Raw genomic sequence first — 16,764 nt, 5'->3', positions numbered from 1 at the left:
CAGCTGCAGATGAGAGAAAATCAGACTGAATCAAAGGGCCAGGAGAAACCTGCGTGCTTTGTTTCATGGCCTTACAACACAACAGCGACCTTCTTTGGGCATACAGGAGCAGCCGCTTACATCCGGTTCTGGCTTGGCTATAGATAAAGTCTGCACATGCTTCATGTTCACAGGGACTAGTCTGGTGTGCCAGGCGTGTGCTGTTTGTGCCGTACGCCACGCTCCAAACACTACAATACCCGGGTGGCCTGGCACAGATGCATGCAGTGTGATTGTTGTCCCGAGTGTGACGCATGTGGATCCCATGGGAAAACAGTACGGTATATTCACAAATCCTCATTGAGGTGACCAGTCGGGCGTGTCAATAAAGTTGTGTTGAGAGATTTTGTTGGTTAGGGAGTGTGTAGGTGTATGGGACTGTGGAGAAGGATGTGATGGTGGTGTATGGGCTGGTAACCTTGCCTGAGTCCTGAAGACATTTTTAGCTTTCTACAGCTGATGCCTAGGCTTTAGCTCAGAGGGATAACACGGTTTTGAGGCACACAGTCTACGCAGATCACATAGACATGTTTAGAGGAGGTTTACCTGTTCGGGCTGGTTGGCATTGGACAGCGGGATGACCATCCAGATAATGTTGAGGTTGTTGAGGGCAGCGCTGGTGGAGAAGGAGCAGGGCAAGATGGCCGCCTGGCCGCGGGCTACCTGGATGCTGCTCTGGGTCACTGTGACATCCAACGCCCTCACGCTCACTACAGAGAAAAACATACAGAGAGAGATTTAGTGGGTGGAGAGAGATTTCTGAGAGACATTTCCTGTATCTGAGGTCACGTTTAATCTAATGGCACAACGTTATACTCAACCCTATCTCAACATTTCCATCTGCACAGCAAAATAAACACAATGTCATATCAAAGCTACTCTTTTCAAATGTTCTCCACAGCTAAACAAACATCCAAGTCTATTTTGAAATATCACAAAAAATATGTACAAACTAAATATATACAAGAAAAGCAGGAATACTAATGACTATATCATGGGTACTTTTGCCGACCCTCTATAGGCCACAAACTTTCTATCTATACGAACAGTAGGATCGGTTTCCTATCATCCCAAATGAACCAATCGGTATCCTGTTTAGCTGTCATGAAATAGATAGATGGGGGGGGAAAGGATGTACAACAACCTATTTCTGGAGCCGCTAAACATATTAAAGTCTCAATTGGGTTACATCCTACCGTAAAATGTATCTATCTATGTTCAAGGCCCGGTGGGAGTAATCTTATCTGGACATAGTGAGGAACACAATGCCCATAATCAACTTAGAGAAATTTGGCATGTCCTGAGTCCTTGTCTACCATAATGCAGGATGATGATGCTGACATAAACCAATTGTATAGGTAGGAGTATGCATGTAGCCAGCTGCCACGTTATTATCACTGACACGTTGCTCCTTCCTTGTCTGACTAAAATCACTTCCTACGCGTTGTTCCTCTGGCAAGCACACTTCAGCCTGGAGCCCAAGCTCCAGAAGGAGAGAAACACGAGAATCTCAGTGAGCACGTCTTGAGAGACAGTGCACCACACAGGCTAGCAACAGAGTTTTAAAGGCTCATTGCAGTAAAAAGTGTTTTTCCTTTTTTCTGTGTTGTATCATATCGTACATCTGCTGAAACTAACACTTGTAAAAGTGTGAAAAAAATTGTATCAGAGTTATTTCCTGATAATTTCTGGTTGAAAAGATCCTCCACACAGGACGTTATAATCAGCAGGTTTTCATGTACTGAAAGGATTTTTGCTTGCCTGGTATAAGTTTGAATAGACCAATAACAAAGAGTTCCAATCCTCTCTGTCAGTAACAGCTAGTTTTTAATTTTCCCCTCCCCACTCACACCAGTTCCAGCAAAAGTTCTGCTTGAGAAATTATTTTTTGTTATTTTTGTTTATTTTTGACCATTTTAAGGGAAAACTAGGAGAGAAAGGTACTAAATTGTTACCCAGAAATGATTTGATATTTAGATAAAAATGCCTGCATTGGCCTTTAAACCCAATGGAATATAGACTAAAGCATTTAAAGGTAGGACTGGTTGAAACACTTCTCTGCAATATTACAAACTATATTAAGATGTTGTGGCTACTGCCACTCCATTGCTCTCAAGCTTTGCTTCTACTTTACAATGTGGCTGTCAGGCTATTATTGTCTTTCAGGTCAAATCTGAGAAAGTTTATAAATAATCTAAAAAAAGGTCACTGTCAGTAATTTTAATGGTCAGTCTATTCATCTCAAATTTTTTATTTATTTATTTATCCGTTATTTTACCAGGTAAGTTGACTGAGAACACATTCTCATTTGCAGCAACGTCCTGGGGAATAGTTACAGGGGAGAGGGGGATGAATGAGCCAATTGTAAACTGGGGATTATTAGAGGGCCAGATTGGGAATTTAGCCAGGACACCGGGGTTAACACCCCTACTCTTACGATAAGTGCCATGGGATCTTTAATGACCTCAGAGAGTCAGGAAACCCTTTTAACGTCCCTTCCGAAAGACGGCACCCTACACAGGGCAGTGTCCCCATAATATTGAGAAACTCCAATGATCTGTTTCTAAATCAATCTCTACATTTATCTCAGATTAGTGAGAAATTAAGGAAGTTAATACAACAAGAATATAAATTAATATAACGAAGGCTATGTATGGCCTTAGGTGACGGTGATCCATCCTTGACCTCAGGAGATTTTTTTCAAAGCCATGGAGGTCCCATTTCAATGGAACAACTCAAACCTCTGAACCCAAACAACCAAATCTGGATTCTAGTAGAATTTGTATAATTTCAAATACTTTAGCTGCCCTTAGTGAGCTAGCCTGGCGCAAAAGGAGCCAATGAAATTGTTCCAAAAGTGCCAACCCAGCCCATTTGGCACTCCAGGCCACCACAATGAAACACTCAAAGTATTTAAACGATTTCAAATGATATCTGAACCCAGGTCTGTTCTGAACTCAAAAGACATGAACACATGTTTTATTATTTATTTTTTTACCCCTTTTTCATGGTATCCAATTGGTAATTACAGTCTTGTCTCATCGCTGCAACTCACATACTCAGACTCGAGAGAGGCGAAGGTCGAGAGTCGTGCATCCTCTGAAACACAACCCAGCCAGACCCCACTGCTTCTTGACACAATGCCCGCTTAACCCGGAAGCCAGCCACACCAATGTGTCAGAGGAAACACCGTACACCTGACGACCGTGTCAGCGTGCATTGCGCACTCGGCCCGCCACAGGAGTCGCTAGTGCACGATTGGACAAAAACATCCCTGCCGGCCAAGCCGTCCCCTAACCCGGACGACGCTGGGCCAGTTGTGCACCACCCCATGGCTCTCCCGGGCACGGCTGGCTGAGACAGAGCCTGGACTCGAAACAGGATAGTGACACGGCTAGCACTGTGATGCAGTGCCTTAGACCACTGTGCCACTCGGGAGGCCGAGCATACATTTTTACACTTTCTCAGCCCTATAATAAGTGTATTCTACAAAGTAGATAAAGCAGTGCAAAGAAAGAAAGAAAGCCAGTCGCGCGAGAAGAAAAAGGACCTTGAGGCAAAATGGAAGACACAAGCGCTTATCTTTTCCAAACTCCTCCAAGGCTGCATCTTTCTGCCCCGAACAGCTGGAGTCTCATTGTCAACACACTGGATTATAGGGACAAGTGCTCAAGAGCCTAAGCCCTCATGACTGCAGAATGCACCACACTCAAATCTTACTGCCTGGAGAGATGTATGCACATGGCCTGGCCATCCCTTGGGAACACACAAAGCATTGGGGAAACTGAATGACATTTGAGTTGCTAGATAGACATTATCTAACGCCAAAGAAAGGAAAAGTGATCGGCTGGCATGCCTGATAGTGTTGCAGTGCTTAACCTGTTGGTGGAAAAGTGAAAATGGCCATGACCAGGACTGTTAAATGGTATACCCAAACTTGTGAGTACTTAATGGTGCATAATGGACTACTAAAAGTACTTAGTGATGTATCTTAAAATGTAATGGGCTGATGAGGAGTCAGAACAGCCCCAGCATACCAGCCAGAATCCACTCCCACACCCATTCCCCCCGCCATCCTTAGATAAGAGGCCTCAAGGAGAAATGTACAGTACCACCTGAAAAAATGTTCATTTATGGTTTGGCAATGGATTCCTGTAGGCCCATTTTATTAAACCCTCATAAGGTCACCAGAATGTGAATGTTTGTTCGAAAAACTACATGAATAATCAGTTGACCACTTCACATGTTTTAGTTTTTTCATGTATCTCTTTTCTGTGAGAGAGAGCTGCACCAGCCCTACTTTATTTTTTAAAATGTATTTCACCTTTATTTAACTAGGCAAGTCGGTTAAGAACAAATCCTTATTTACAACGACGGCCTACACTAAACGACGTTGGGCCAATTGTGCGCCGCCCTATGGGTCTCCCAATCACGGCCGGTTGTGATACAGCCTGGCTCTACTTGGCAAAAATTGGTTGAATCAGCATTGTTTCCATGTAATTTCAACAACAAAAATGACATGTGATGATGTTGAATCAACTTGGAAAACTGATTGGAAATTGCAAAAAGTCATTAACGCAAGATAATTGAGTCTTTTAGTCTTTTTTTAACCTAAATCCACTGACATGGTGACATTTTTTTGTTGATTTCACGTCAGCTGACAACTCTACCAAAACTAGACATTTAAGGGTCATCTGTAGCCAGTGGGGAAGCTCTGAAAAATGAAATGCTCATGCATAAATTAAGTGTCCACAGAAAGAGTAAGGGAACTGTCCTTTTTATGAAAAAATATTTGCTCAAACCTAGTCTTGTAGTTTGGAGTTGAACCACTCACGCTTGAGTGCTAAGTACTGTACATCGATGTGCTCCCCCTCTCTCGGCTTGTGTAGGACAGTGTGTAATGCTAATGAGCTAAATGTCACACCCATTTTGTTTACCCCACTTCGTCCCATGACTTTTTAATAGACATCCTGTCTTCCATTCCACCGCTGAAGCCCCCGGAGCCAGCCTGGAAGGATGTGGAGTACACCACTACTACCGCTAACTGGGCTTTACTATGCACTACCCCTCTTCTCTGGAGGCCGGCTATACTGTACTGTATACATGTCCATTCATTGACAGTGGGAGTGAGGCTGTGCTTGTGTTCCTAGGGAACTCTAATGGAAAAAGTCACCTTAGGCAGTCCTAAAAGTGCCTGCAGCGGACATCTCGCTTCAAACAGATTCCTCTTTTCATCCAGGAGCCGAGTGTCAAGAATTCCTGTTTATTAATGCATGGGAGCCATACCACTGAGAGGAGAGATATGTCTCTCTCTCTCTCTCTCTCTCTCACACACACAGTGGTTAAATGATGTGAGAATATCCTACTGAGATCAAAAGAAATCCACAAGGAGTCATTGGATCAGAGTTGATTAAGACATGACAACCGTCTTCTATTGTGCGCCAGTGCCCTTGATGTCTATTGGAAGCCTGCAATGCTACAAATGAGCATAGGGGATGGAAGTGAAAACACGTCATTTTATCTCTCTCTCTCGCTCTGTGTACAGCTCTCCATGCCATCACAGTAGCACCTCTGCCATGGACGAGTCAGCCTCACTCTAAATTCATCTCTCTCCCAGCCAGCTCATTTTCATCACAGGCCCATGCTTTTATTCATGGGTTTCTTTTATTCATGTTGCTACTTTCATTTCTGTTTCCAACAGATGCCCTGATGCTCTGATCTACTGCTGCTGGGCTGGCGTACACTGCTGCTGTACCATCACTGGGTGGCCTGAGGCTAAAACAAACACAGCACTCGAGGATGGTGGAAAGATCTGACCTCATCACTCAGCTGGGTCACTACGGAAACATAGACCCTTTCTTATTCATCTATGAAAAATAGTCCCTTTTGGGATTTCTTCACCAGCACCCAAAAATGAGTGCTATTCTACTGCTCTTGAAAGGAAGGAAAGCTGATGTGATGTGAATGGCACCACATTGCTTGTGTTGGGCACATCCCTGCTTCCCCAATCTCTTCTCACATATACACCATTCTGACCTTACCAAGACTGTTGAACCTCTGGACAGCAACAGAACGACAGGAACCAGACCAAAGAGTTCCCAAAGACAAAAAAAAGTCAGCAGGAGGCAGAAACATGGAGCCACACACACACACACACACACACACACACCACACACACACACACACACACACACACACACACACACACACACACAGACACACACACAAACAAACAAAGGGTTATTTGTCCCTGGCCTTGTTGGGGCCCAGGGGCTTCACAGTGCGGTGCTTTCACAGAGAGGGCCTGTGAGGGCCCCGCGAGGCCCTACCGTGTGAAACTCAGGTGGTAGCTGGGCCCAGCTGCTTCTTGGCACCTTACAAATGACTCCACTCAAAGCGTCGCAGAGGGGGGGACAAGATCTCTAACAAGCAACAATGTTTGCTTTGTCTCTGCTTTAGCTGACATCTTTCAAGCTCCCTTTTTAACTTGCTAACCTTTTAAGATGTCCTATATATCAAGGAACTTCTCCATGAATGGACTATGACTACCCATCCCGTCTCTGATTTTGAAACCTGTGAATTCCTCATCACAGAATCCCTCATTGGACTCAACAAGCACAGTGGCATAAATGTTTGACATGAACAAAACAAAATGTATAAACAGTGTTCTAAAAGCTGTTTCTGAGGAACATGCAGCTCCTTGCATGATGTGTGGAACAGAACAGTGCGGGGTGAGACTCGAGTCGCTCACTCTGAAGCCACCTGAGGGACGACATTAAAGACACTAATTCATATTTTATCAAGGTGCCCCCATAGCTGCTGCACACAACCGCGGCTGGGCTGTTGCAAAACAACGGGGCCCTAGTGTCTTCAGTCTGCCCTGCACAATGGCAATGCTGATTGGCTGGTGAATTCAGCTGGTCACCGGATGATGTCAGCCAGAACTTTTCACATGACTGTTCAGGCCTAATCCACCCTCTTCCCGCTATGCCTAGCCCAATGAAAGAACCATAAACCCTCTCCTCTCTTCACCCTCCCTCCCCCGCCCGGCCCCAGCCCGCGTGACCCCCAGCCACCCCTCTCACCAGCCCACACATGCTGAAGTATTCTGCTCAACATAACCTATTTACTACTACTACTACTACTACTACTACTACTACTACTACTACTACTACTACTACTACTACTACTACTACTACTACGCACCAACTGACCAACTGACCAACCAGTCTTTAACACACACTGCTCCACCTACACTGAAAGTAGCCCACACACTACTGTGCTAGCCCTCACAGGGCTGAGAAGGCTATCATCTCCAGTCTCCACACAGGTCAGAGAGAGTGGTGGTTGGTGAGAAAGGGCTGGTAGCCATGCTCTAACAAGTAATTGCACTCTAACAACATGCACAGTGAAGCATCACTGCAGTTAAACGTAGCCTTCTAGTGCAGGGCTCGGCCATGATGTCCCCTTTCACTGATATTATTGACAATCAGTGACAAGAGGGGCTTTTGTGAGAGATGTTGTTTATGTGTAAACACAGGCCCCGGTGGAAGGAGACAGAGCTCGCTGTAAACTGTCTCTATCTCAGGGGACTGCATCCAGCTATCCACTCTATCCTGGTCTTTCTCAGGGGACTGCATCCAGCCATCCACTCTATCTCAGGGGACTGCATCCAGCCATCCACTCTATCCTGGTCTTTCTCAGGGGACTGCATCCAGCTATCCACTCTATCCTGGTCTTTCCTGTTCCCAAGGGGACTGCATCCAGCCATCCACTCTATCCTGGTCTTTCTCCTGACACCCTTGGGGGTCCACTGCATCCAGCCATCCATCTGGACAAGAGGAATATCTCAGGGTACTGCATCCAGCCCTGGGTCTCGACCCCGCCCTCCACTCTATCCTGGTCTTTCCCCGCTGATCCTCAGGGGCCCCACTGCATCCAGCCATCCACTCTATCTCAGGGGACTGCATCTGCCATCCACTCTATCCTGGTCTTTCTCAAAACTAAGGGATGACTGCATCCAGCCATCCACTCTATCCTGGTCTTTCTCAGGGACTGCATCCAGCCATCCACTCTATCCTGGTCTTTCACCAAAAGCACTCAGGGGACTGCATCCAGCCATCCACTCTATCCTGGTCTTTCTCAGGGGACTGCATCCAGCCATCCACTCTATCCAGGTCTATCTCAAAGGGGACCGACTGCATCCAGCTATCCACTCTATCCTGGTCTTTCTCAGGGGACTGCATCCAGCCATCCAATCTACCTACTATATACTGTTATCTGCACTAGCCACTTTACGAATACAGGTGCTCAAAGCTGGGATGGTCTTTCTCAGGGGACTGCATCCAGCCATCCACTCTGTCCTGGTCTTTCTCAGGGGACTGCATCCAGCCATCCACTCTGTCCTGGTCTTTCTCAGGGGACTGCATCCATCTGCCATCCACTCTGTCCTGGTCTTTCCTCTTTCTCAGGGGACTGCATCCAGCCATCCACTCTATCCTGGTCTTTCTCCTGGGGACTGCATCCAGCCATCCACTCTATCCTGGTCTTTCTCAGGACTGCATCCAGCCATCCACTCTATCCTGGTCTTTCTCAGGGGACTGCATCCAGCCATCCACTCTATCCTGGTCTTTCTCAGGGGACTGCATCCAGCCATCCACTCTATCCTGGTCTTTCTCAGGGGACTGCATCCAGCCATCCACTCTATCCTGGTCTTTCTCTGTCCTGGTCTTTCTCAGGGGACTGCATCCAGCCATCCACTCTATCCTGGTCTTTCTCAGGGGCCACTGGTCATCCAGCCATCCACTCTATCCTGGTCTTTCTCAGGGGACTGCATCCAGCCATCCACTCTATCCTGGTCTTTCTCAGGGGACTGCATCCAGCCATCCACTCTATCCTGGTCTTTCTCAGGGGACTGCATCCAGCCATCCACTCTATCCTGGTCTTTCAGGGGACTGCATCCAGCCATCCACTCTATCCTGGTCTTTCTCAGGGGACTGCATCCAGCCATCCACTCTATCCTGGTCTTTCTCAGGGGACTGCATCCAGCCATCCACTCTATCCTGGTCTTTCTCAGGGGACTGCATCCAGCGATCCACTCTATCCTGGTCTTTCTCAGCACTTCAGACCGGTGAGACTGTGAACACAAGAGCCTTGCAGCGAGGGACAGTGAGTGGCCAGCGACAGTGAGTGGAGCAGAACATTAAAGTAGGCCAGGGCCCCTCATGGCCAGATTAACCCCAGCTAGCTAGTGCTGGAAGAGAAGACTGCTAAAGCTGCAGACAGATGGCTTGGTCTCCCGCACATGCAGCCTGGCCAGAGAGTGTCTGTGGCTTTACACACACACAGCAGTAGGCTAGTGCTATTTAGCACCACTGTTAACACAGGGAGCGCAGTTTGGACAGAGCACAGCCACAAATTGCCTGTGTGCATGAGTATTATTGCCTTGACTGCATTGCCTTTGTGCAGTAGTGCAGTGTACAGGTTTTAACACTATAGGACCACGACATTTGTCGCCAAGCTTCAGCCTCACCTGCAGAAGACAAACAGGGTAGAGTAATACATACTGTAATACAAACTAATACATACAACCAACAGGCCTGCATACAACCACTGGATCAGAATAGTGAGGCAACCCAATAAAAGAAAAACGAATGCGTTGTTGTCATGTGCTCCTGGGTCTTTAGAGGCAATGCTTGAATAAGCACAGCATTATCCTCGCAGCTAGCAGTGGTCAGCACGGCTTTCGCATCATCCGCGACGTGACTAAAGTAGCTCCGTCTCCTCCTCCAATGGCTGGTCGGTATAGGGACTTCCCCATTCTTTGTACTGCTACAGAGACAGGCAGACAGTATCCCTGCCAAGCCAACCACTCCATGACTGGGGCTGCTGCCATTGGGTACTGATAGGACCTCCCCTCCACACTGTCTATCTGCAGGACAGGACAGGTAAGCCGCTTCTTCTCGCCTCTCGGCCTGGCATGCCTTCACATCACCTGCAGATAAGGGGCTATTCCAGGAACGACCTCCTTCCTTACTGTGGCTGCAGGTAAACCCTCCCTCCCTCCCTTTCTGGCTGGCCTCCATACTGCCTGTAGATAATAGCCTCTCCTGTAAAATACCTCTTGGCTCTCCCTCTCACTGCCTGCCTGGGCTGGCCAAGCCTCACAGCAATGGCTGACTGTCTGCAGGTGAGTTGGTCAGTAGTGCTCAAGTCGTCAGGGCCAACAGTATTTATCAGAGTCTTACTTTAACTCGTCGATGAACTCAATCTCAACCTCAACTCCTACTTATTCTACACATTGTAATAGCACATTCATGGACTAATCATAGCCTAGCATGCATGATGAAATTGTTTGCTTTCACTTCCATGACAGGTAAACCGCTAGTGATCTAGCTACCGAACGCCTAAAGCAATGGCATGAAATACATGAGTAAGACAAGAGGAAACTACTTTAAAAGTCAGGAGGAGTAGCAATCTTCTCCCCAGGCTCTGTCAAATGGGGAAAACTTAGACTGAGCCTCCAAATGCACTGAATGTAAAAAGCAGGACCGAGGGGAGAAGTGGGGGAGAAAATGCCCGTACCGAAGGTTGTAGCTTTTCATTTTTTTTTACAGAGAAAGAGAAGTTGACTGAGTGACAGAGAAATTGACAGAGAGGGTAGAAAAGAGGCTGAGTGCATACTTTACAGAACAAGATCAGTGTCAATCAGAAGAGAGTCAAAGGACTGAAAGGTGCACAGGGACTGTTGATCAGACAAGGGCAACGCCACCAACCAAAGGATCTGACAATGGACATTACCATTTAATCCCAACGGTCATCACTATTCAACTCCAGAAAGGAAGTCACCAGCCCTGTTCAGATACTATTACAAACCCTTCTCCCTTCATTCGTTCATTGTGGTAATAACCACTGATCTGACTTGACTGAACTAGTCAAAGTAATTTGGTATTGTAGTAACCTCGCTCAATTAAGTCAGATCAGTGGTCATTACAAGGTAGGTAGCAGAGAAAGCAGAAGGCTGACTGCGTCTCTGACTGCCCTCTAGTCCTCTAAGAGTTGACAGGCATAGCCACACACACGACCCCTGTGACCTTCGTCCACAGCAGGTCAAATGTACAGAGGGCAAAGGTCATGAGACCCTATGGACAACTGGTTCCACTGAATACAGAAATCCTGTTGATAAATAACCATGCAATGCAATGTTATTGTTTGGGGGTTTCCTGTCAAGCTATTTTAATAATCTCATTTAGATTGCGCAATGCTAGTGGTCTAGCATCAGACAATGGATGTGATCCGGTTTAGTTCTGATGAAATCTGGTTAAAAAAAATACACTCCCAAAAAATAGTATATATAATGGGTAGTAGGTCTTATGAAATCCCCAAATAATTAAATTAAGCATTAAGGTTCCAGGTTGATTTGCCTTATTCTGAATGCACTACAGCAGAAAGGAAGGAAACAAGCCCACGTTTATGTGAGTAATAAGCGTTTCCTTGGTTGGTAGACCAATTGGCAGTGTATATTTTGTATGTATGTGTGAGGGATGGGCCTGGAGAAACTGAGGGATGGGGCTGGAGAAATGTAACCACTCACAAATTCATAGACAGAGCTATGGATGCAAGTACTGACCATCCATGATATCAAATGTATAATTTAAACCATATTTTGAGGCTATACAGTGTTTGTTTACATTTACTTCGTTTACAAACATTGGAGTGAATCAAGCTTCACAAGATGGTGCCGACAGAGATAGTCGCCTCGCTTTGAGTCCTTAGGAAACTATGCAGTATATTGTTTTATTATGTATTATTTCTTACATTGTTACACCAGGAAACTTAAGTCTTATTACATACAGCTGGGAAGAACTATTGGATATAAGAGCGAAGTCAACTTACCAACATTATGACCAGGAGCGGCCTTCTGGTCAGGCTCCGTAGACGTGCACATCGCCCACCACTCCCGAATATACTACTCGCCAATGTCAAGTATATTGACATGGTAGACGAAATTCGAGCAAGGGTTGCCTTCCAGAGAGACATCAGGGATTGTAACATCCTCTGTTTCACAGAAACATGGCTCTCTCGGGATATGTTGCCGGAATCGGTTCGGCCACCGGGCTTCCGGGCTTCTCCATGCATCGTGCAGACAGAGATAAACACCTCTCTGGGAAGAGGAAGGGCGGGGGGTCTATGCTTCATGATTAACGATTCATGGTGTAATCATAACAACATACACTAATTCAAGTCCTTCTGCTCACCCAACTGAGAATTCCTTTTAATCAAATGCCAGCCATATTACCTCCAAAGAGAATTCTCGTCAGTTATCGTCACAGATGTGTGCATTCCCCCTTAAGCAGACACCACGATGGTCCTCAAGGAACTTCACTGGACTCTATGTAAACTGGAAACCATATATCCTGAGGCTGCATTTATTGTAGCTGAGGATTTTAACAAAGCTACCTAAATTCTATCAGCATATTGATTGTAGTACTCGCGGGGGTAATACACTCGATCCCTGCTATTCTAACTTCCGCGATGCATACAAAGCCCTCCCTCACCCTCCCTTCGGCAAATCTGACCATGCCCCCGTCTTGCTCCTACCATCTTGCTCCTACCGTCTTATAGGCAGAAACTCAAACAGGATGTACCAGTGACTAGATCCATTCAATGCTGGTCTGACCAATCGGAATCCACGCTTCAAGATTGTTTTGATCACACGGACTGGGATATGTTCCGGTCAGCCTCAGAGAACAACATCAATCTATACGCTGACTCGGTGAGTGAGTTCATAAGAAAGTACATTGCAGATGTTGTACCCACTGTGACTATTGAAACCTACCCTAACCAGATACTGTGGATGGATGGTGGCATTCGTGCAAAACTGAATGCGCGAATCACTACATTTAACCATGGAAAGAGGTCTGGGAATATGGCTGAAAATAAACAGTCTAGTTATTCCCACCTCAAGGCAATGAAACAAGCATAATCCTTGTACAGGGACAAAGGAGTCGCAATTCAACGGCTAAGACACGAGACATATGTGGCAGGGTCTACAGGAAATCACGGACTACAAAAAGAAAACCAGCCATGTCACGGACACCAACCAGCCATATCACGCTACCAGACAAACTAAACACCTTCTTTGTTCGCTCTGAGGATAATACCATGCCACCGTCGCGTCCCGCTATCAAGGTCTGCGCCCCCCTCCCTTCTCCATGTTCAACTTGAGTAAAACATTTAAATGTGTTAATCCTCGCAAGGCTGCTGGCCCAGATGGCATTCCTAGCTGCGTCCTCAGAGCATGTGCAAACCAGCTGGCGTGTGTAGTGTGTTAGCGGACATATTCAATCACTCCCTATCCCAGTCTGCTCTCTCCACATGCTTCAAGATGGCCACCATTGTTCCTGTACCCAAGAAGGCAAAGATAACTGAACTAAATGACTACCGCCTCCAACTTACCGGCCACTCTAGACCCACTTCAGTTTGTATACCACCTAAACAGGTCCACAGACAATGCAATCGCCATCACACTGCACAGCGCCCTATCCCATCTGGACAAGAGGAATACCTATTAAAGAATGTTGTTCATTGACTACAGCTCAGCATTCAACACCATAGTACCCTCCAAGCTCATCATCAAGCTGGAGGCCCTGGGTCTCAACCCCGCCCTGTGCAATTGGGTCCCGTCCTTCCTGACGGGCCGCCCCCAGGTGGTGAAAGTAGCAAACAACATCTCCACCCCGCTGACCCTCAACAACGGGGCCCCACAAGGGTGCATGCTCAGCCCCCTCCTGTACTCCCTGTTCACCCACAACTTCGTGTTCATGCACGCCTCTAACTCAATCATCAAGTTTGCAGATGACACAACAGTAGTGGGTGAGGTGAGGGCACTCAGAGTGTGGTGTCAGGAAAACAACCTCTCAATGTCAACAAAACAAAGGAGATGATCGTGGACTTCAGGAAACAGCAGAGGGAGAACCCCCCTATCCACATCAAAGGGACAGCAGTGGAAAGTTTTAAGCTCCTCGGCATACACATCACAGACAATCTGAAATGGTCCACCCACACAGACAGTGTGGTGAAGAACGCGTAACAGCGTCTCTTCAACCTCAGGAGGCTGAAGAAATTTGGCTTGTCACCCAAAACCCTGACAAACATTTACAGATGTACAATCAAGAGCATCCTGTCGGGCTGTATCACAGCCTGGTACGGCAACTGCACCGCCCTCAACCGCAGGGCTCTCCAGAGGGTGGTGTGCAGACTGCATCACCAGGGGCAAACTACCTGCCCTCAATGACACATACAGCACCTGATATCACAGGAAGGCCAAAAAAGATCATCAATGACGACAACCACCCGAGCCACTGCCTGTTCACAACATCCAGAAGGCGAGGTCAGTACAGGTGCATCAAAGCTGGGACCGAAAGACTGAAAAACAGCTCCTATCAAGGCCATCAGACTGCTAAATAGCAATCACTAAATGAGAGAGGCTGCTGCCTACACTGAGACCCAATCACTGGCCACTTTAATCAATGGATCACTCGTAACTTTAATAAAACAATGGCACTTTAAATAATGCCACTTTAATAATGTTTACATATCTTACGTTACTCATGTCATATGTATATACTGTATTTTATAACATCTATTTCACCTTGCCAATGCCGCCCAGCCATCGCTCATCCATATGTTTACATGTACATATTCTCATTCACCCCTTTAGATTCGTGTGTATTAGGTAGTTGTTGGGTAATTGTTAGATTACTTGTTAGATATTACTGCACTGTCAGAACTAGAAGTTGACAGTGCATGTCAGAGCAATAACCAAGCCATGAGGTCGAAGGAATTGTCTGTAGAGCTCCGAGACAGGATTGTGTCGGGGCACAGATCTGGGGAAGTGTACCAAAACATTTCGGCAGCATTGAAGGTCCCCAAGAACACAGTGGCTTCCAAAACTGAACAATTGGGGGAGAAGTGCCTTGGTCAGGGAGGTGACCAAGAACCCGAAGGTCACTCTGACAGAGCCCCAGAGTTCCTCTGTGGAGATGGGAGAACCTTCCAGAAGGACAACCATCTCTACAGCACTCCACCAATCAGGCCTTTATGGTAGAATGGCCAGACGGAAGCCACTCCTCAGTAAAAGGCACATGACAGCCGGCTTGGACTTTGTCAAAAGGCACCTAAAGGACACTCAGACCATGAGAAACGAGATTCTCGTCTGATTACCAAGATTTAACTATTTGGCCTGAATGCCAAGAGTCATATCTGGAGGAAACCTGACAACATCCCTACGGTGAAGCATGGTGGTGGCAGCATCATGCTGTGAAGATGTTTTTCAGCGGCAGGGACTGGGAGACTAGTCAGGATCGAGGGAAAGATGAACGGAGCAAAGCACAGGGAGGTCTTTGATCAAAACCTGCTCCAGAGCGCTCAAGACCTTAGACTGGGGGTGAAGGTTCACCTTCCAACAGGACAACGACCCTAAGCATACAGCCAAAACAACACAGGCTTCGGGACAAGACTCTGAATGTCTTTGAGTGGCCCAACCAGAGCCCAGACTTGAACCCGATCAAACATATCTGGAGAGACCTGAAAATAGCTGTGCAGAGCTTGAAAAGAAGAATGGGAGAAACTCCCCAATAGAGAACAAATTCTTATTTACAATGATGGCCTACCCCGGCTAACCCCAGGCCAATTATGCACCACCCTTTGGAACTCCCAATCACGGCCGGATGTGATGCAGCCTGGATTCAAACCAGGGACTGCAGTGACGCATCTTGTACTGAGATGCAGTGCCTTAGACCACTGCACTACTCGGGAGCCCAGGTGCCAAGCTTGCAGTGTCATAGCCAAGAAGACTTGAGGCTGAAATTGCTACCAAAGGTGTTTCAACAAAGTACTGAGTAAAGGGTCTGATTATGTAAAAATGATGTAAATGGTTATTTCAGTTTTTTATTTGTAATAAATTTGAATTTTTGCTTTGTCATTATGTAGTGTGTAGATTAATGAGGATAAAAACTTTTTTATTCAAATTCGGAATAAGGCTGTAACGTACCAAAATGTGGAAAAAGTCAAGGTGTCAACTTCCGCCGGAGTCGGTCCCTCTGCTTGTTCGAGCGGCGTTCGGCGGTCGACGTCACCGGCCTTCTAGCCATCACCAATCCCCTTTTCATTTTCCATTTGTTTTGTCTTTGTTTTTTAAACACCTGGTTTTAATTCCACAATAATATTTTCATTATTTAACCCTCTGGTTTCCCCCATGTTTGTGTGCGTGTTTGTTTTATTGTAAGGCTGTATCTGAGGTGGGTTGTCAGGGGTTCTTGCTCCAGCTAGAGCTCTACCTCGTCAGGGCCGAGAGAGCGTGGCCTCCCTCGTCTCCTGCCTCTCAGGGAAAGCCCTGGAGTGGGCCAACGCCGTATGGGGGGGAAGAAGAAGCGGTGTTGGACCACCTCGAGGATTTCACCCGCCGCTTCTGGGCAGTCTTTGACCATCCGCCTGAGGGTAGAGCGGCAGGTGAACATCTCATCCACCTGAGGCAGGGACCTGATTGATCACTACCGGTGCAGTTTGCGCGAGGACGTCCATTGGCCTGCAGGGACACCACTCTCACAGAGTGAGAGAACTCTCCTGGTAGACGCAGCACTTCCCAGGAGTCACGTGTATCCCCTGTCGCAAGAGGAGATGGCGGCTATGGAAACATATGTCTCCGAATCTCTGGGGTAGGGG

General features: G+C 46.8%; 1 protein-coding gene across 1 annotated transcript in view; it reads right to left on the bottom strand.

Moving 5' to 3' along the window:
- LOC112266833 (immunoglobulin superfamily member 11) overlaps positions 1-16,764 on the bottom strand; it is a 119,667-nt gene that overhangs the window by 22,124 nt on the left and 80,779 nt on the right. Inside the window, exon 2 of the mRNA XM_024444688.2 lies at positions 586-749. Coding sequence (XP_024300456.1) covers positions 586-749 — 164 coding nt within the window. The remainder of the gene's footprint in view (positions 1-585; positions 750-16,764) is intronic.

This window comes from Oncorhynchus tshawytscha, linkage group LG14 (genome assembly GCF_018296145.1).
Source record: "Oncorhynchus tshawytscha isolate Ot180627B linkage group LG14, Otsh_v2.0, whole genome shotgun sequence".
In the NCBI taxonomy this organism is placed as follows: Eukaryota; Metazoa; Chordata; class Actinopteri; order Salmoniformes; family Salmonidae; genus Oncorhynchus; species Oncorhynchus tshawytscha.
This window is presented reverse-complemented; position numbering and strand designations above follow the sequence as displayed.